At 42.7% G+C, this 21032-nt stretch overlaps 1 protein-coding gene across 1 annotated transcript in view; it reads left to right on the top strand.

Annotated features, from left to right (window-relative positions):
- BLNK (B cell linker) overlaps positions 1-21032 on the top strand; it is a 57231-nt gene that overhangs the window by 8882 nt on the left and 27317 nt on the right. Inside the window, exons 2-3 of the mRNA XM_084903534.1 lie at positions 13506-13571; positions 16930-16979. Of these exons, the coding sequence (XP_084759660.1) occupies positions 13506-13571; positions 16930-16979 (116 nt within the window). The remainder of the gene's footprint in view (positions 1-13505; positions 13572-16929; positions 16980-21032) is intronic.

Below are 21032 nucleotides of genomic sequence, written 5' to 3'. Positions count from 1 at the left end.
GTGTGCCAAGCTTATCACCTTCTTTGAAACTATCATTCCCGGTTTCAGGCTCACGTTCCTTTGTTCGGTTAAGCACCTATGGCAATGGCCCTCAGGCACACTGCTGTCTTTCAGGAGAGAGGGTTACCTGCTGGCCAAATGGCTGCAGGCAGGTGCAGGGGTTAGCCACAAGGACCATGGCTAACTGATGTTGATTTTGCTCTATCTCTTCTCCATGTGAGTAAAGCATTGTTCCATCTGACTAAATGAATAAAATAACAAATGCTCCTACAATAATGAACAGGAATGTAACCTAAAAATGAGTTATAAGAAGCAGAGTTGGTCTTCCTTGTGGACTGAGTGTACAGGATCAATGCGGTATAATTTAAGAAGTGTTCAGAGAGGTGTATTTGCTGTTCTGGAAAGAATATGAGCTTTGGAATCAGACAGACCTAGGTTTGGTATTTGCTCTGTACCTACTAGCTCATGGTCTTTGAAAAGATTTTTTTTAGCCTCAGCTTTACCAACTGGAAGATAGGAATGATAACATATACCATAATGGGGGTGCTGTAAGAGTGACTATGCTGACTAAAAAAAGAGCTCAATGAATGCCTCCCTTAAATCCTCCCAGCCTGGGCTTTCCTGACACCCTGAATTGTGTCATTAGCAAGGCATCCCGTTGGATAAGGCAGTGTCTCTGATTCTTGGATCAGAACTAGACAGCACTAAGTGTAACAGGCTCAGGCATTAGTGTTATCTGTCACCAACACCCAGGCAGGAATCAATTATCTGAGCCAGCTTAGTTGGAGGTGGCTCAGTCAACAGTTGTTAGCTGAAAGAATGGAACATTGTTCAAGAAAGTGGTGATAAGAAAGAGGGAAAGGTCAGAGCAGGGAGGCAACACCTACGTAAAGGGATTCCCAGCAAGGTCATGACTAAAGGTGTTTGGACTAGAACAGTGGTCGACAAACTCATTAGTCAACAGAGCCAAATACCAACAGTACAATGATTGACATTTCTTTTGAGAGCCAAATTTTTTAAACTTGAACTTCTTCTAACACCACTTCTTCAAAAATAGACTTGCACAGTGGTATTTTGTGGAAGAGCCACACTCAAGGGGCCAAAGAGCCACATGTGGCTCTAGAGCAGCGGTTTGCCGACCATGGGACTAGAGGATTAGAGTTCAAAGTAGGAAGAAATGTCCTCCGATGTTCCATTTTTTATTGTTGCTGTTTACTTGACAACTTTACTTGTTCAAAGTGCAAAATGTAATAATCTTTCAAGCATATATAAAGCATATTAATGTCCATATTTAATATTGAACAGGAAAGAAACTGTCATTTTATTTTAGTGCAAATAAATACTGGAAAATCAAATACAAACATGAGAAATGTACTTCCAAAAAAAAAAAAAAAAAAAAAGGGAAGATGGAAAATAGGATAATAAATCATTGGAAAACTATATGTGACTGTTGCCCTTTAAAGGGCCTGTTAGCCTGTTCAGGGCAAAGTTCCTTTTTACAACGGAAACACTTAGATTTCACATCATTTCCACATTCAAAGATCATCACAGCTGCCAAGTCAATCCCAGGTGATTGGGCCTCACATACCTGATGAATTCTGAAGACAACCTCTTAACAGAATTAAAACAAAAACTATTCGTGTCAATACCTCAACAGTGGATTGAAAAAGAATCTGCGTCAAAATTGCTAAGCCTGCTTTCTGTGTCTGAGGTTTCCTTCCGGGATGATGAAAGTGTGCTGTGACGAGGTGGTGGCAGTGACTGCCCTGCACAGCATGGTGAATGACTAAATGCCCTTGAGATGTGCACTTTGATTTTTTTTAATATATATTTTATTTTATTGATTTTATACAGAAAGGAAAGGAGAGAGATAGAGAGTTAGAAACATCGATGAGAGAGAGTCATCGATCAGCTTGCCTCTTTGCACACCCCCTACTGGGGATATGCCCGCAACCAAGGTACATGCCCTTGACCGGAATCGAACCCGGGACCCTTCAGTCCCCAAGCCGATGCTCTATCCATTGAGCCAAACCAGTCCCAGCGAGATGTGCACTTTGAGATGGTTGAAATGGTGAATTTCATATTGTGTGTATTTTACCACAATAAAAAAAATTGATATTGAAATTATTTTCCATATTTACTTAAAATAGTATATTTAAGGGACCCATGACCATATTCTTATTTGACCAATTAGATAGTGTTTCAACTTTTAAAAATATATATATATTCTTGATAAACATTTCTGAATGGTTTTTAATAATTAAAAACTTCCTACCACTTCAATCCCTACACATCATGCTCTTCAAAATCCTTTTTCTTGCTGTTAGTCCTCACCTGAGGGTATTTTCCCATTGATTTTTTAAGGAGAGTGGAAATAAGAGGGAAAGACACACAGAGAGAAACCACAATGTGAGAGAGACATATCAATTGGTTGCTTCCCGGACATGCCCCAACCAGAACCAGGAATGAAGTCTGCAACCGAGGTATATGCCCTTGACTGGAATCGAACCCAGAACCCTTCAGTCCACAAGCCAATGCTCTATCCACTGAGCCAAACCAGCCAAACCCCCTAATACCCTTTCATGCAGAACCCAGTGAAATGAGCTTAACTGAGTCAATTTTTTCCAGGACATGGGAGATACCATCCCATATTATTTACTCCCTGAAAACACTTCAGCTGTGCAAATGGATGCCCAGACAAGTGGGTATCAATATTATAGCGTTCCATGTACACACAGCTAATATGCATTTCTCCCCCTTGGGTTAAGGCTCAAAGTCTTAAAACACATTCATTTTCTAGAAGTACCTAGGATTACATCCTAGAATTTTCTGAAACTTGATTAGAATTATTTGCCATTTGGAATTACAAATCTGAGAATCATCAGTTTCAGAAGATAATGGATCTCCTTTTCCCAAGCCCCTCCCTGCTGGGTGGGTGGGTAAGAGCAAGCACCAAAAAGGTTTACTCAGTGTGAAGAGGAAGGAAAGCATGCCAGCCCCTCAGGACCCAGTGGCTCCTGCCCATAAAACCAGGGACAGGGAAAGCCGGACAACTTGGGTCTCATCAAATGAAACCTTCTGACCTTTTAAAAGCTAACATAGCATGGTTTCCTTGTCATCTTATCGGTTCAGGGTGATGTGGCCCATGCCTAGCTGCCTCTAATAGGGTAAAACATGCCAGGGTTTTGTTTTGTTTTTTTTTAAGGATTCGGGGATTTAGTAGAATCTTCCCTATTCAAGTCTGTGCCCAGTCAGCCCAGTTTCTGTCTGCTTATTACCCAGATCAGCAGTTGGAAGTGCCAAAGACTACCACAAAATATTTGCAAACCTCAGATGGGGGAAAAAGAAATGGTAGAGTGTCTGGAAAAACTTGCAAATTGCTTTCCCCATTTGATAGGTGGTTAGTAAGACAACCAGGCTGTGAGATGCTCACGTGCAACGAGCACACATTCCCTCCGCCCAGCGCCCCCAGGTGGGCTTTGTGACCAGCGTGTCGGGAAAGGAAGCAGGAGGCTGTGGTGCTCAGGCCTCCTTCCAGCTTCCAGCCTCCACTTCTGAGCATGTCCCGATGCCAGAGAGCTCGTGCCACAGTCCCTCCTGCCCCCTGCGTCACCACCATCTCTCCTTCCCTCTCCTCCTGCCATCGGTCCCTTCCTCTATCCTCTCTGCCCCTCCCTAAGGACTGCAAACAAGCCCTCAGATCCCATGCTTCCCTCGAGCAACAAGTCTGACCCTGGGGACCAGGCAAAGCAGTAGCAGGGGCACATGTGACCCCAGGAAAAGTACTTGGCTGGCAGAAGGACCACATGCCTTCTGCAGGGACAGAGAGGAAGGTCCCCAAGAGACACGTGGTGCAGCTGGTCACCTGCCCTGGTGAGGGACCACGTCGAAACAAGTGAGCAGGTGACACCCACAGGTGGTTGGGAGCACAGGTTCTGGTGTCGGATCGCCTGACGTTGAGTCCCATCTCTGTCGTTTGCTAGGTGAAGGACCTGGGGGAATTACCTAACTCCATGGAGCAAATTTTTCTCATCTATAAAACTGGGATAATCACAGCAACGTGCACATGCAATGTGTATCTGAATACACTACTGGATTGTACATGTGAAAATAGCTAAGGTGGTAAATCTCGTGGTGTGGTTATTTATTTATTTATTTATTTTTTTAATCATCTCAGTTTTTAAAAGTAGGGATAATTATAGGACTTACCTATAATTTTCAGGGCTAAATGAGATAATGCCAGCAAAGTACCTGGCACATGCTCCATGCTTAGTAAGTGCTGGCATTCACGGCTGCTGCTGTTGGTTCACTGGGTCTGACTGGCGTGGCTTCTTGGGCTCTGACTGTGGCTGTGGCTCTGGGCTGGGGAGCAGTCCCTGCCATGGAAAAGCTGATCCTCCAGCGGGAGACTGCAGCCCCGTGTGGAAAGGGAAAAAACAGGGTGTGATGGAAAGAGCTGGGGGGACCCTCCGCCAATCTACCTTGGGCAATGGCCACACTTCCCTACGGCACGCCTCCTGCCTTACAAGAAAGGAGGCTGGCCCAGGACCTTCCTTACGTCTGCCACACTGCCACATTCCTGTGCTACCTCAGGGGCAGGCAAACTCAGGAGCAGGCTCTCGAAGCTGTGTGACCTGAGACAAGCATGCTGACCTCTCTGGGCCTGGGCACCTGCATCTGTGAGTGGCATTGGGGTGCCGACTCAGCCGTGGGAGGCTGTCTGGGATTACCGCCCAGGAAGGGGCTGTCGAGACTTCTGTGCCGGCTCCGCCGTGGCCTCACTGTGCAGATGGAAGCAGACTTGGCTGCTTCCTTTGAAAAGCTAAATATAACATCAATAAAGTTACAGCGAGGCCAGGCTGGGGAAGTGGGGCATGAGGAAGTTGGGCCGGAGGCTGTGAAAAGGGCAGAGGGGGAACCGGCGATAGGACAGGCCCTGCTGCATGCAAATAGCGGCTTAGTCACTACCAAGTGCCAATGTGTTTCAAAATGACGGAGGGTGGCAGAGACCTCAGCTTTGAGACAGACATTGCCCAAAGGAAGGTGTTTTGTGTGAATCACCCTTCTCTCCCTATGCCTGTCCCCTGGTTTCACACAAGTCACAAGGTTTTAGTCGGTGACCCCCCCTCCGGCATTACAGTCCAAGAGGGCAGGGTCTGTGCTGAGCTGAGCTCTGGGCCCTGCCTGCGCCTTGCTCAGTGCGCATTCACTGAGTTTGGAATAATTAACAAACACAGGTCTTGTGTAAAACAAATAATAACCTTAAGCTTTAAGGGGAGCCCCTCCCCAAAGTCAGTAAATCAAGATAAACAATATAGGGTGTCCCACAAAATGTATATAAACTTTGTATAATTTTTAATTTCAATGAGTTAAACCTGAAAAGGAAAAAACATCAATTGAGTTACAGAAAAGTACCTGGCACTTTATATATATATATATATATATATATATATATATATATATATATATATATATATATATATATATATATATATATATATTTGGGACACCCTGTATTTAGTATAATATTTTAAAAATCAAAATTAATACAAAAAAAAAAAAAAAAAAAAAAACACTGATGAAGAAAATATTGACATTTTAAATGAAGACAGGACTACCCAGCTCAGATGGTCAGAGTGTCATCCCAGTATGCCAAGGTTGCAGGTTCAATGGACAGGGCACATACAGGAAGCAACCAATGAATGCAAAAATAAGTGGAACAACAAATTGATCTCTCTCTCTCTTTCTCTCTCTCTATCTATCTCTCTCTTACTCTCTCTTAAAAATCATTAAAAAAACATATCCTTGGGTGAGGATTTAAACAAAACCGGAAATGGGACTAGTACTGATTTATTTTGCCTTAGGCCCCAATAGGGCAGGCCACAGCGCTGTGTCCAGGCAAACTTCTCTTTGAGAGCTGTTGGCCTTGTGGCCACCAAGTGTTTCTTCTGCCAGATGAGGCCTGGAAGGACACTCCTATCATCATCCCAGTGCTTTTGCTCTCCCATGGCCCTGGCTTGGGCTGGGGCCCAGGAGAGCTGTCTTCATACTGATCTCCCAGCCGGCAGCGTCCCCAGGTCTAGGCCTCCCCGCTAATCCATCCTTCTTCCCAGTCAGGACACACCCCTGAGCAAAGGTCTCTGCAAGGGCTTCCCACCGCTTATAAACCCCATCTCCTGGGCCTAACACCCGCAAGCTTAAATTTTTACTATACCCCTTCCTCCAATGCCCCAATTTTTTGCCACTCAACTTCTCACTAGACTCCAACACCCCAGACAATTTCACTTCTGAGCCTTTGTACTTGCTGTTCCACTACCAGGCTGCTGTTCCTCACTCTTCTGCCTGGTGAATTTCTATTTTGCATGAGGATCCAGCTTCCAGGTCTCTTCTTCTTAAAACCTTAAATCAGTTACCCCTTCTTAGGATCCTCCCAGCTCTGATCTTCCCTGTTTCCAGCAAAAAATTAATGAGTACTTTTCACTGGTTACCCATCTGGATCATCTGACTTTTTTAAAAATTAGCTTGTATTACTTTCACAGACTAAATAAATAAAACTAGTTTCGTTTAGGATTTTAAAAAAAGCAAAACAGTGTAAGATATAAGGTATGAAAGATGTCACATGAACCAAATAATATTTCTACAAATTGCTATTAGACTGGAGATTAAATGACCAATAACTAGTGCTACTGATTCAGGTACATAAAAATAAAACCTAAAGCTGCAAAAGACCTGAGGATAAGATTCAGGGATGAGGAAGGAGGAGGAGTTCCCTGCTCTTTTTATTTACAAAGAGTTGCTGTCATATGAGACCTTCTTTAACCCTAAATCCAGATCAAACAATGATTTCCTTATTGTAATAAGTACTAATGGGGCAGGTGGGAAAATACTCTGTAATAACTCCGTACCATCTCTAGATAGTTCCAGGTGGGCACTGCAACTACGGGGGAAATGCTTTGTAAAGAATGTGATTGTCTACCAGGGGTCTTCAAACTACGGCCCGCGGGCCACATGCGGCCCGCAGAGGAGTCTGATCCGGCCCGCCAGGGTTTTTGGGCAGTGAGCGCAGCCGAGGTGTTACAGTAAGAATTAGTAGTTCATATAGTCCGGCCCTCCAGCTCTCTGAGGGACCGTGATCTGGCCCCCACTTTAAAATGTTTGAGGACCCCTGGCTACGCTGCATACCTGAAACTAATGTAAAATAATATTGAATGGAAAAGGAAAAAAGAAAAATTTCTAAGATAATTAGAATTTAAAAGCTTTTTCTAAAAATAAATAAATAAATAAATAATCTATAATAATAAAAGCATAATTTGCAAATCAGCCAACCAGCTGAAGAGCAGAACGACTGTCCAGACAACCTTCCAGACAGAGCCAAGGCATCGAGGGCCGAGGCAGCAGGGGCTGCGAAGGACTACTCTTGCATGAATTGTGTGCGTCGGGTCTCTAGTAAAGAAGCCAACAGGGATTCTTCTCTGATTAACATTACTTTGTGTCCCACCTTTTCTGGAAAGACAGTGAAAAAAAAAAATCCCCAAACCTGCCTTTTTATGGTCATTTGGGAACGCACTGAAGAGCTAAAAGGAAACAAGATATTTTCTGATCCTTTATTTATTTACTTTTACTAAATTTTAAAAGCTATACTTCTTGCAGGTGATACCACCTTTTTAAATCATCTCCTCCATTTAATAAAAACATTGGGAAGGTATTATAAAATACTGTGAGTTTTCTTCAATTATTCTTTGATGATGCCCACCCAGTGCCCCGTGGCCCACATGGAGCTCTGTGCCCTGCCAGCCCGTCCTTCCCGGACGTGTTCTGATCCCCACCCCCATTCCTGGGGCTGCTCTCAGCCTCCAAACCGCCTTCTGAAGGGCAGTCAGCATCCATGGAGTCCTGTCCAGGCCAGCTTGTGTGCTCTCAGCCAGTGACTCTTCCCTGGGGAATCTACAAAAAACGCCCTTTCTGATAACACGGCCAGTGGTTCTCAACCTTGGCCACACACTGGAATCACCTGGAAGCCAAAACTCATTGAAGAAGGCTTGGCTCCTGGGGCAGAGTCCCCGCACGGGTGCCAGGCCTAGAAAAAGAAGGTTGGCAGATGAGAAGTATCTCTGTGCCAGCTGGTAATGATCTGAGCTCAGTTGAGGAGGGTGAAATGGGTCCGCACCCACAGATGATTCTCTCTGCTCTTTTTCCCCGTTGAAAACAGACATCATACCATGGACTAGAATGCCTGTGTGTCTGTGTGCGCCTCTCCTGGGGAGAGCGTATGAGTAAGGCTTTGGCTTCCCAGTGTCGGGAGAGAATAAGATTTGCTGCTAAAGTCATTTCAGGTGATAGCGGGCAGGTGGGAAGATACTCTGGAGGTTGGCAAGGCCTCGCTTCTGCTCTTTGCAATTAAGCCTGGCCTAGAAGGAGATACACCTGCCCTGGTCCTTCAAAAAAAGGTTCTCAACCTTCTGTGTTCTTAAGAGTCATCAGTCCCAGGAAGTTTGTTAGAATGCAGATTTCTGGGCCCCGCCTAGGATTCTTATTCTATTGGTATGGTTTAGGACTCAACAATACAAATTTATTATATATATATATATATATTTATATATATAAAAATTTATAAATATATATAAATTTATATATAAATATATATATATATATAAATTTCTGTATTGATTAAGGTATTAATATGTGTCCTTATTCCTCCATTACCCCCCCACACACACACTCATGCCCTCATCCCCCTGTTGTCTGTGTTCATTGGTTAGACTTATATGCATGCATACAAGTCCTTTGGTTGATCTCTCCCCCTTACCCCCCCCCCCCCCACCTTCCCTCTGAGGTTTGATGGTCTGATCAATGTTTCTCTGTCTCTGGATCTATTTTTGTTCATCAGTTTATGTTTTTCATTGTATTCCATAAATGAGTGAGATCATATGATATTTATCTTTCTCTGACTGGCTTATTTCACTTAGCATAATCACTTAGCTCTCCAGTTCCATCCATGCTGTTGCAAACAGTAATAACTCCTTCTTTTTTACCACAGCATAGTATTCCATTGTGTAGATGTACCATAGTTTTTTAATCCCACTCATCTGCTGATGGGCACTTAAGCTGTTTCCAAATCTTAGCTGTGGTGAATTGTGCTGCTATGAACATAGGGGTGCATATATCCTGTTTAACTGGTGTTTCTACTTTCTTGGGGTATATTCCTAGAAGTGGGATCACTGGGTCAAATGGGAGTTCCATTTTTAGTTTTTTGAGGAAACTCCATACTGTTCTCCACAGTGGCTGCACCAGTCTGCATTCCCACCAGCAGTGTACGAGGGTTCCTTTTTCTCTGCATTCTTACAAATTATATACTTTTTAAAAAATATATATATATTATTGATTTTTTACAGAGAGGAGGAGAGAGGGATAGAGAGCTAGAAACGTCGATGAGAGAGAAACATCGACCAGCTGCCTCTTGCACACCCCCTACCGGGGATGTGCCCGCAACCAATGTGCATGCCCTTGACCGGAATTGAACCTGGGACCTTTCAGTCCGCAGACCAACGCTCTACCACTGAGCCAAACCGGTTTCGGCACAAATTATATACTTTTAAATTTAATTTAATCTTTTGCAGGCACATCGTTTTACTTGTACTAAACTTAGTGCTGATTAAAATGCTCTCTTCTTACACTTGGATACAGATGACTATGTGGAAGCATTTGTTAGTACTAATTCTTAGTGCACACGCGTTGTACATCTTCAATGAGTATTGGCTTCCAGGTGATTCCAGTGTGTGGCCAAGGCTGAGAACCACTGGCAGTGTTACCAGAATAGGAGTTCTTTGTGGATCCCCCAGGGAAGACCCACTGGCTAAGAGCACACAAGTTGGACAGGAAATGCATCTATTTGCAAGTGACATTACTGCAGGTCAGAGGTCAAAATGCCACTCCATGTCAGGGCGTATAAATACCCATAGTTGTATGCAGAACCGAGGTCAGTAGACCATTCCCACCGATTGGTACCCACCAGCCATGCCAGGTTAGGGAAGGTTCTCAGTCAAGTCTCCCTACCACTACCCATCCCCTGACACCCCTAAAATGCTGTAACAACAACAACAAATCCACAATCAAAGAAGCACCCCTGGCTTGGAGGAAATCTACCCAATGGAAGTGTTTCCCCTTTACGTCTCCCGCAGGCAGCTCTAACTTGAGTTTGCTCCTGGTCAAACCCAGTCCCTGGGGTCTTTCAGCCAATTATCCTTGGCTGAAAAGCCAGTGTGGGCAGGCACTTCACATCCACTATCTGCCATTGTCTCACCAAGCCTGCAAGGCACGCATTCCTATCTTCATTTTACAGATGGCAACGTGAGGGAGCCTTCGGATCATACTCTGGAAAACTGTTTGAGGGGGTGGCCTGGGTTTGAAGGCATAGGAGGGGACCTAAGGTAATCTGCTCTCTCCTGTCCCTCAGGCCTAAGCCCCTGATCCAAGGCTCCTGAAAGCAAGACATTCAGTTCTTGTTCTCAACAGGCTTTGCTTTTCCTGGTCTCCTCAGGTCTGATCTGGTCTTTTCTCTCCTCCCTCCAGCACAGGGTTCCGACATTTCACCATCATCATGTTCACTTGGACCAGAGTTTCAGCTAGACCAGACCCTGCAGTGTGCAGGGGGAGGAAAGGTGCAGATAAAGACTAGATGGCTAGAATATTGTAATGACCATGTATGGTGCCAGGGGGTACTAGACTTATCAGAGATTTCACTTCACATTCTTAATCACTATGTTGTACACCTGAAACGAATATGATATTATACATCAACTATAACTGAAAACAAATTTAATTTTTTAAAATTCTTCCCACCGTTAACCTAAAAATAAAGGCCCTTTGAAGTAGGGAATAAAGACTAATTGATTAAGCAGACAAAGCCTAAGGGTGGTGCTCACTTATGAAAATGTTCAAGCTCTGAGTGGAAAATGCAGATTACACAATGTCAAGTATAAGTTTAATTCTGTGAAGTCTATGCATGCTACACATATGTGGTAAAACATGGGAAAGCTTCAATTAAATGTTAATGATGAGGGAGACTGGTATCTTAAGTATTATTTCCAAATTTTGATACAATGACCGTCTCTTACATGTAGCCGCCATACAAAATACAGTCAGTGCCCTAAAAATCCCTTTTCACCTGTTCCTCCTTCTCTCCCTCCTCCCTACCTGACAAGCTGTCCCTTCATCCTCTGAACGGCTCCATCCACTCCGAAAGCTTTGTAGCCGGTAGGTTCTAAATCCTCCCAGATACCCTCACCCCACAGGGTTTTACACACCTGTGCTAAGCTTAACTGTGCACCCCAAATGTGTTACCCCACAGAAGGCCCATCTTAGAGCCAGAGACACCTGCATTCGGGTGTATGGGAAATCACAGTTTTCTCTGGGAACAATGATTGTGTATAATCTTTCCGTTTTGTTAACGAAAACCCAGTCAACCAGTTTTCTCAGAACCAAGGAAAGGCTGGCTCACCTGAAAGGTGAATTCAAATATCCTCCTCTCTCAGGGCAGAGCCGTGTTATTAGGAAGAAAATAAAACACGGCCCGATCCTCCAACCCTGTCAACATGCTTCTGTATATACGTATGTAAAGCAGACATAAAAGGCATACACAAAGGTCACGTTATCAAGAGTCAAAGGCTGTAGAAAAGTTTTCATTGTGAAGTAGAAGTCTCCTGTTTATAAAGTAGGAGCCCCCTTCCCCACTCCGAGCCACCAGTCCTCACAGTCAGAAGGACTGGTAGGGCCTGAAATCCCCTTGTCTGTTTGCCACGCTGTATGCCCAGCCCAGAAAAAAAGGGGCACCCTTTTCTAATTGGTGTAAAAGCACCCTATGGACTCTGAAAACAACCTTTTCATGACCTCTTGCATATCTTTCTAAAAAAATTATGTACCTACCAGCACATATGCATGTATATAGCCTTTCCCCCCCATAAAAATGACAAATACTGCACACTATTCTGAACTCCCCTTCCCTTTTTTTTTTTTTTTCCTCCTCTTTTTCCATTTTTGTTTAACTTAATATTTTGGGGGGATTTTTATATACTAGCAATACAGATGTTTGCTTTTTTTTTTTTTTCTTAAGGGTTTGTGGTATTCTGTCATATAGCTTTATCAAAGTTTATTTAAGTAGTTCCCTTTTAGTGATTGATGGGTGCTTAGGTTGTTTCCAGGTTTTTTAGGGGGAAGGCAGAAAGGATGAGGGTTATTGTGTATAAGGCTTACTTTACATGTATATAATGCGGATATCTATATAATAGTATAGTTTTATGACAATGCTCATAAGGCAATTCCTAACAATGGAATTTCCGGGTCAAAAGGCATGGGCACTTTAAGTTTTGACAGATATCGGCTGTAAGGCTGTAACAATTTACATTCCCAAGAATATCTCTATTCTCATACCCTCATTAACTATGGGTATTATCACACTAATTAAGTTTGGCCAGTCTGATAAGCAGAGCATATCTCACTGTTGTTTGATTTAGATTTCTTTAAATACAAATGATATTTTTTCATTGGGCCCAGCCAGTGTTGTTCTGTTGGTTGAGCATCGCCCCAGGTACCAGGAAGTCACCAGCTTAATTTCCGGTCAGGGCACTTGCCAGGGTCACATTGCAAGCTTTATCCTCAGTGCAGGGTAGGATGGGAGGGGCCTTACTCTCTCTGAAATAAATAAAAACATATTTTAAAATACATACATATCTTTTCATTGGTCTGTTGGCTACTTATGTTTCTCTGTCAGCGATATGTTCACATCCTTTGCTCATTTTTCTATTGAATCATTACTCACTTCTTACTTTGTAACATTTCTTTGTAAATCAAAAATTGTAGTCATTATTGTAATTATCACCATTGTTGTTATGTGTTACAGATATTTCTTCCGCATGTCATTTATCTTTTGATTTTTGTGCCTATTACCTTTTGTTCCACAGAAATTTCAAATACCTGTGCAACCAGATTCACTAATCATTTTCTTTATGGATTTTCTATATGTGCAACTTTTAAATGACATGTAAAATTACTAGGTAGAATTTCCCCAAATTCTACCTAGTAAAGTTAACGAAAAAAAATTTTAACCTGATTTCAGTCTATCCTGTGTGCTTAAAGGTAGCCCCATTTTTACAATATAGGTGCTGAGAGGACAGTAAAGTGATGAACAATGAGCTTATGATGAGATCAGAGGACTTGGACCTCACATGTCTCCTCAGAACAGACAGCTTTGGGAATCAGAATTCCCTTTCACAGACGCCTGATGGGGCCATGGCTCAATGACCACATTCCTCATAAAACCATAGAATCAGTCACCCTTTCCCTCTACTCAAGTAGCAGATGGTCAACTCAATAAATATGATTAATTAAACTTAAAGAAATACAATATAATTAATGATATTTGGGATTTTATGGTTGGGATCTATCTCTTTCTTTTTTAAAAAAAATCAACATAGTTATTAATATTTATGTTTAACTTTTGTCTCTTATAGGCAGCTTCAAAAGATGGTCCATGATATTAAGAACAATGATGGTGGAATAATGAACAAAATCAAAAAGTAAGTTAGATTCCAGAGCACTATATGAGCATTTATATGAACAACATGTTATGCCAGCCTGCAATCGGGGAAAAAAACAAAGTTCTCTGTTACTGAGTGAAGAGTTACAACCTCTTTAGCATGTAGCCCTTCCTTACTCGTGGCTGGAGTCCACGGCGCTCAGAGCCACACTCAGGAACCGTGCTGAGTGAACGGGGTGGTTCTCAGGGCACCTCACTTTCCCTCTCACTGCTCAAAAGGTGAGCGATGCCATCTGAGGTGCTGGCAAATGTCAAAATGACATTTACCAAAGTAGGAAAATCAACTTCCAAAGCCATTTAGCTAAGGGTCTTGAGGACACAGTTGGGAAAATCCTAAAGAGAAGTTATAAGAACACAGCCCAAGCTCCTTCCATATTTTGATTTCTGCTTTCTCAGGTTTTGCCTAAAATGGTGTTTTCAATTGGCACTTGTAGAGGGAAAGCTAGAATTCTAAATCTTCCTGTAACCCCAAACTCTTAAGCTTTTGTTAAGAGAAGAGTAATTGTACATGATATTGTACATACACGCATTTGACACTCAGAATCTAAGTCAAGCGGAAAGGGGAACTGTTATTTGTTAAGTTTTTAAGTTTTGGTTTTTTTAAGAAAGTAATACAGATTCACCAGCGTGGGAAATATCAAAGAGTTCAGAGTTGTATAAAGTCAAAAGCTTCTACTTCTTCATATCCCCACTTTAAGCTACTCCCCAAAATGGACATTGTCATGTGTGAGTTTGGTATGTAAATCTATATATAAGCTTACACAGACATATACATTCAATAACATGGATACAATGCATGCCTATATATGCAAAATATTTTTAACATGAATGGCATCATATTTATAAACCATTCTACCAATGTGCTTTGTTTGGTGATTTTACTTAATGGTATATCGTGCACATCTATCTTTGTTGGTATGTGAAAATAAACATATCCCCTTTTAAAAAGCTGATTAATAGTCTACTAGAAATGTATTATTTTTAATTTCACCAAGCAAATATTGTTGGACATTTTTTGAAGGGTGGCCGGGGGAGGGGAGGAAGGTTGGAAATTTAAACCAGAACATTTTTAGAGGGCAATTTGATAATATCAATTTAGATAAGATCAAAATTTTGTGGGTACTTCTTTCAGTTTAACTGACACAAATAATATTTTAATAAATATCCTTTGCTGACTTTGAGTATACCAGAAAGCTAAATTCCTGAAATGAGATTTCTGGGTTGAAGGATTTGTGCCCTTGAAGTCTTTATTGATGTTAGCAATTTGCTTTCCCAGTACCACCTGTGGTGTATGAAAGTACATTGCCTTCAGAGCACAGCATCTTCATTCTTTCTGGTCTTTGCAAAACTTAAAAGAGATCACTTTTGTGGTGTTTTCACACTATAAAATGTAAATGATCTCAATATGTATAAGTGATCATCATAAAATAGTTAAAATGGTCTTCTGCTTGTGGGGCTATTCGTCTTCCTGTCTGGCCTGTGACTGGGAGAGGAGATGTGTGTGGATTGTTTTCATTTATTTCAGAATGTCATTGAAATGAGAGAGCCCTACTATCATTTTATATAGTCCTAGCAACTCCAGTTTATCTCACAGCTGCCAGTTTTACAAAGGCAGCCGTTTTCTCAATAGAATGGAGCCTCTCTGTAAAACGGCCATTCTCTGGTCAATCATACAGCAGCCACAGGGCTCCAATGTTTCCAGGCAGTTTCCATTGGAGTATACGCATTGCACTTTTTGTTTTCCAAAGAATGCACTTTCACTTGACAAGCCGAGGTGTGTTCTCAGCTTGGAAAACATGGCTGCCATAGTCTTTACCCCTGGTGAAGCCAATGGCCCTTTGGTTGGAAGTGACTTGTAGTTCTCAGCTCTCACTCGTTGCCAGGCAACAGGTGCCACCTTGAAAGGAGGAAGCATGGTTGAACACACTGGTTTCCTAACCCAAGACTGTGACAGAGTCGTCACTGGTCACGGCCGACTGAGAAAATAAGGATCTTGAAGTGCTGGGGGTTGGTGTGTAGCTGCTGGCTGCTGAGTGGGGCCGAGCCACACCTTTTATTCCTGGCCTGTGTTCAGTGACCCAGTCCTTTCTTGATTCTGTACTTTATTCTGAGATGATAACCTTTATACGTTTGGGGGCGGGGAGGATTAAAATAACCTTTCTTTTCTTTTAGGAAATGATTACAAAAGTGGGTAATAGCTGGTTTGTGCTTTTTAAAATTTTACTGGTACATGAATACATCTGGCCCAGACCCAGTTTTGCTTTGTTTTTCTTTCCTACAAAACCTTTGTTAACCTCTCTCTCTCTGGACCTCATCACAGTTCTAATGATCGTATCTCCCACAGCACACGCTGCTAGCTGGTTTGTTATGAGAATCAAATGAAATAATAGATGTTAAGAGTCTTTAGGAAAACAAAGAACAGGATTTCTACACAAATATAAATATTATCTTTACATAATTACAATTCTGGTTTATAAGTCTTGTTTTTTGTAATCAAATATTTTTAGTAAACTAAGTCTACTGGATATAGGTTTCACTTCTATATTTAAACTTTTTAACTAAGTAAATCATTCTCAAATAAAGTTGGTAACAATTATTAAAAATAATAATTTACCATAAACCTTAACCATTTCAAATGCCTGAAATGGAAGGGAAGGTGTTGCCAATACTCATAGAAAGCCTAAAAATTGGGCTGCCTTTTTAAAATGTCATTTTAACTTTCTTCTTTTAATGAGTGGGAAAGGATTGTGAATATTCAGAACATTTCATATGTGTATAAAGAGGCTACAGGAGTTTTGAAAGTGCTTGAAGCACTTCAACTTCTAACTAAGCGAAACATCACAGTCCCCAACCAAGAAATACTCACTGCTCACTTGTCAGTTTTTCAATAGCTCAAAAACAATTTCAGTCCAACCTACAATTAAAGTGATCATTATAACTAATTTTTCCTATTAAAGTGTTTAATAATTATTTATTAAAGTAGAGCACATCTTCCCTTACCTTCTTATCAACCAGTAGACATTCATTACTTATCTTCCTTGACCCTCTGGCCTCGGTGCTTATTCTATTCTGCCCTCTCAAAGCCCTTTCTCTGCTTGGCTTCACCTTTGCCCAGTCACAGCCTCATTGTGCACTGGGGACAAGGGGAGAGCTGGGAAACCTCTGATTAATGGCTTGGCTACATTTTCAATACAGTTAGTCCTTCGATGCAATGGATCCCAAAAAAAGCCATTATTCTATTCGTTATCTATCTATTATCTCTATATCTACTTATGTTATGGACCTTGACAACAGAGGTCCTACCCACTGACCTTTTGTCTAATGGTTGTTTCCCACAGGCTGAAAGTCAAAGCACCTCCAAGTGTTCCTCGCAGGGACTATGCCTCTGGTAAGAGCATTTCTAAAATACTTGGATTCTTGACTAATTTAAGGTGTATATTTACTTCTTGAAAAGAGAACTATGGAAACAAAAGTTGTCCATTTTTTATTGATTTCAGAAAGGAAGGGAGAAGAGATTGAAACATCAATGATAAGAGAGAATCTTTGATTGGCTACCTCCTGCACACCCCCTACTGGAAATCATGCCCACAATCTGGGCATGTGCCCTTGACCAGAATTGAAACCGGGACCCTTCAGTTCACCAGGCCAAGGCTTAACCACTGAGCTAAACCAGATTGGGCAAAAGGTGCCATCTTAATTTTAAGAATTACCAAATCCTATCTATCCATCGGACCAATCATCCATCCATCCAATCATCTACTTATCAGACTTTTATTAAGCATCCTCCATTTGCTAGGCACATACAAGTTTTCAGGTAGAAATACAGTACTGAACAAATAGCACCATACTCATAGAATTTATCATCTAGAAGGGAAGACAGATGGTGTCATAAGCAATTACATTTCAGTGTGATCAGGAAGCACGAAGTTCTACAGCAGTATCTGAACTAATCTGATGTGGAGGATGTGGGCGGGGGAAGTGGGGAAAGGACGGCTTCCTGGATAAAGAACTTAAAGTGGATATTTGAAGGGGGGGGGATAAATTTTTGGGGGCACACGGTTACTCAATCCTTTCCCATTCTAAGTAGGATCAACTTTGTCAGGGGAGAATAGTTACTCTTGAGGTGGGTAGTTTTTATGGCAGTTGTGAGCAAAGTAAATTATCCAGCATACTTCCCTTTTCTAGAATAGATGCCTTAGGAAGATAGGTCTAAAATATATTTCTAATGGCTTACATGTAAAGATTTCTTAGATATGGGCAGATCTATATAAGCCCTCAGTAAAACAGCAACAACAACAAAAAAAAAGCCTTGTTCTTCTCTCCAAATTCTAAAAATGAAAAGAAAACAAAGCAGACTTATACCTGTTAAGTACCCAAAGCTTGGATGGGAAAATATGAAATCATGGAGTTTAATAGGAGCCCCAGAGGTCATACAGTGTAACTTCCAATCCAATGCTTAGACCTACCCCACCACCGTGTACCACAAACAAGGCCCACTTTCTGCTGGGACATCTCCTGGGATGACCTCCCAAACCTGTCTGATCCAGTCAGGGGCAGGCAGCCCTGGAGGAATAGAGATGTGACCCATTTTCTTGTGGCTTCCCTAGTCTATCCTGATGGCCACACAGACCCCTCCTTCTCTTGTATTTTTTTACTTGGGTAAAAGCCAGGTAAAAAAATTATTCATCCTTTTGCCTTACCCGCACACACTAGGGATCATCACTGATTCCTTCTCTTTCCCCCCTCTACCAAAAAATAATAATAATAATAATAATAATAATAATCTCTAAATTCTATTAATTCTAGATTTTAAGTGTCTCTCAAATATGTTTGTCCCTCTCTGTTCACAAAGCTACAGTTCAGAGCCCTCTAAATAGTCTTGTTAATTCCTAATCCCATGTAGTCCTCTCAACCTCCACCAGAGAGTTGTTCTGAAATACCTTTGTATTATATTCTCATGGCTTTACATCAGCAGCAGGAGGAATTGCCAACCACTGAGCCTGCGTATAAGGTCCTTCAGTGCCTAGGCACAGGCTGTGTAACCCTGGACAACGTACTCTCCTCTCCTTTCTATATCACACAGGACTGAACTAGAAGCTCTGCCAGGTTCCCGCCAACGCTAATACTCCACACGCACAGAAACACAGGTCTCTGGAGCTCCTGCTTCTCCTAAACTCCCCTGGCTTTAGGAAGTGGCATCTCCCAGTTTGTACTTAATCTCTCTGGGTCTCAGCTGGGTCTTGTAAGCCTTTCCTGCCTAAAGTGCAATCACTAGCATGCGGCTTCAGCATTACCTGGGAGCTGGTTAGAAATGTAGACTCTCTGCCCCACCCCGAGAACTAAGGGATCAGAATTGTGTACTTTAACTAGAGCTCCACGGGATCTGAATGTACATCTATTAAATTTGAAAAATCCTGCTATAATCCACCAACTCTGTCCTTACTGCTGCTCCTGAACTGTCAAATCCATTGACGTTCCTGGATCTCAGAAATTCATCCTATTGCTGAGATCCCCTCACCCAGGCCTTGCCTACTCTCCTCTGCTCAGACACCCAGTTCCCAGAAAAGGTCCTTTTGGCAAAACCACCATCACCACCTGCAGTGAGTACCTCCCTTGCCATTTCCCTCTGCCCTCCCCACCCCACAACTCATGTTCTAGAAGCATTTCCAGATGCTTCCTCTGAGCCTTTGGGACCCTGAACAGTTGCAAGCCCAGGGCATTGGGAACCAGCCCTGACAGCTCCTCCTGAACGTAGGGAGTCTGCAAGGTCCCCGAAGGTGCCAGTGCTTGGAGACCTTAGCCCCAAAGCACAGTCAGGCACTCCCTGGAGCCTTTGGGTCCACCAAAGACTCTTGAAACAGCCCCACCTCTCTCCCCCAGATATGGGAATTCTATCCTTTCTCCGTCCCAGAAGCAAATGGCTTCCCACCCCCCCCCCCACCTCGGAAAATGTGTTGACCTTGGTGATGGTGACCTTCAGGAAGCAGAGGATGGAAAGGGCCAGCACCCACAACCCCTCCTCTCCTTACAGGGGTGAGGCCCTTTTTTCTGCCAAGGGCCATTTGGATATTTATGACATCATTAATGGGCCTCACAAAATTATCATTAAAAATTAATGATAGGATGCTTGAAGGATGCCCAGGACCAAACCAGAGATGGTCGGACCTGAATCACCACCATTTGTCCACCAACCAGATCTGAAATATCATGGCTGACATGTACACATAGGAACTGTTTGACATTAAAATTGGGACTCAAAAGAAAAAAAAAAATTAGCCTGCTATATTTGGTCAAACCTTTTTTCCCAGCTGAAGAAAATGCACCTCAGGAATGTTAAGTAACATGCCCAAGGTTACTGCAGCCACTACAGGAGCCACTGTGGCCATCGTAGGGTGTAAGTGCCAGGTGCACACCTCCAACTGGGGATCAAACCCACAACCCAGGCATATGCCCTTGACCCTCTGACAGTAACACCAGAACCTGCTTTCCAGTTCCTGTGCTTTCATAGTTGAACAACCTCAGTATCTTTGTCTGGCTCAGGAGCTGGCAGTGGTGAGGGAGGCGGGTTTGGAGAGAACCAGTCATGGTGACCCCAGAGAACCAGTCTCATGGTGAACCGGGACCCTTCAGTTTACAAGCTGATGCTCTATCCACTGAACCAAACCAGCTAAAACCATATCCATTTTTTAAAAGTATTCTTTTGATTTCAGAGAGGAATGGAGATGGAGAGAGAGATAGAAACATCAATGATGAGTCATTGATTGGCTGCCTCCTGCACACCCCACACTGGGGATCAAGACCGCAACCCCAGGCATGTACCCTGACCAGGAATCAAACTGTGACCTCCTGGTTCATAGGTAAATGCTCAACCACTGAACCATGCCGGCTGGGCTGTCATATCCATTGTCACACCCCTGCAGAGTGTAGGATGGTGCCTGCACCCTGGAGCTCAAAGACAGTGAGGCAGCATGGCACGGGGCTTCAGAGCTTGCACTTGGAGGTCAGCCCGTAGGGCTCCACTATTCGCTATCTGACCTTGGGCAAATGGCTTCTTTTCTCAGGGCCTCAGCTTCCTCATAGGGTTTTAGGAGCGCTGAATGAGTGCAAATCTCTAATAACATTGCCTGGCATGTGGTAAAGCGCTGGATACAAATTCTCTTCAGAGAGAATCTTAGAAGTTATCCTCTCATTTTATAAATCTGGAAACAGGCCTGGGGATGTTAGTTCTTACCCACTCTCCAACTGGTTAGGAGCAGAGCCTAGATGAGAATTTAGGTCTGAATCCAGGTCCAGAGCTCTTCCTACTGCACCAGCCACACATTGATTCAAAGAAATCCTTGGAAGCAACACAGTATGGGATTATTGCAGGTTCCTATGGGGTTACTCTAAGGTCCCCAAACTGTCCCTTGACAAAGACAGACATGGGTCAGATGCACCATTT

Source organism: Pipistrellus hanaki (genome assembly GCF_964339955.1).
Source record: "Pipistrellus hanaki genome assembly, chromosome: 14".
NCBI lineage: Eukaryota > Metazoa > Chordata > Mammalia > Chiroptera > Vespertilionidae > Pipistrellus > Pipistrellus hanaki.
The sequence above is the reverse complement of the archived record's forward strand: the minus strand, read 5'-3'. Positions and strand labels throughout refer to the sequence as shown.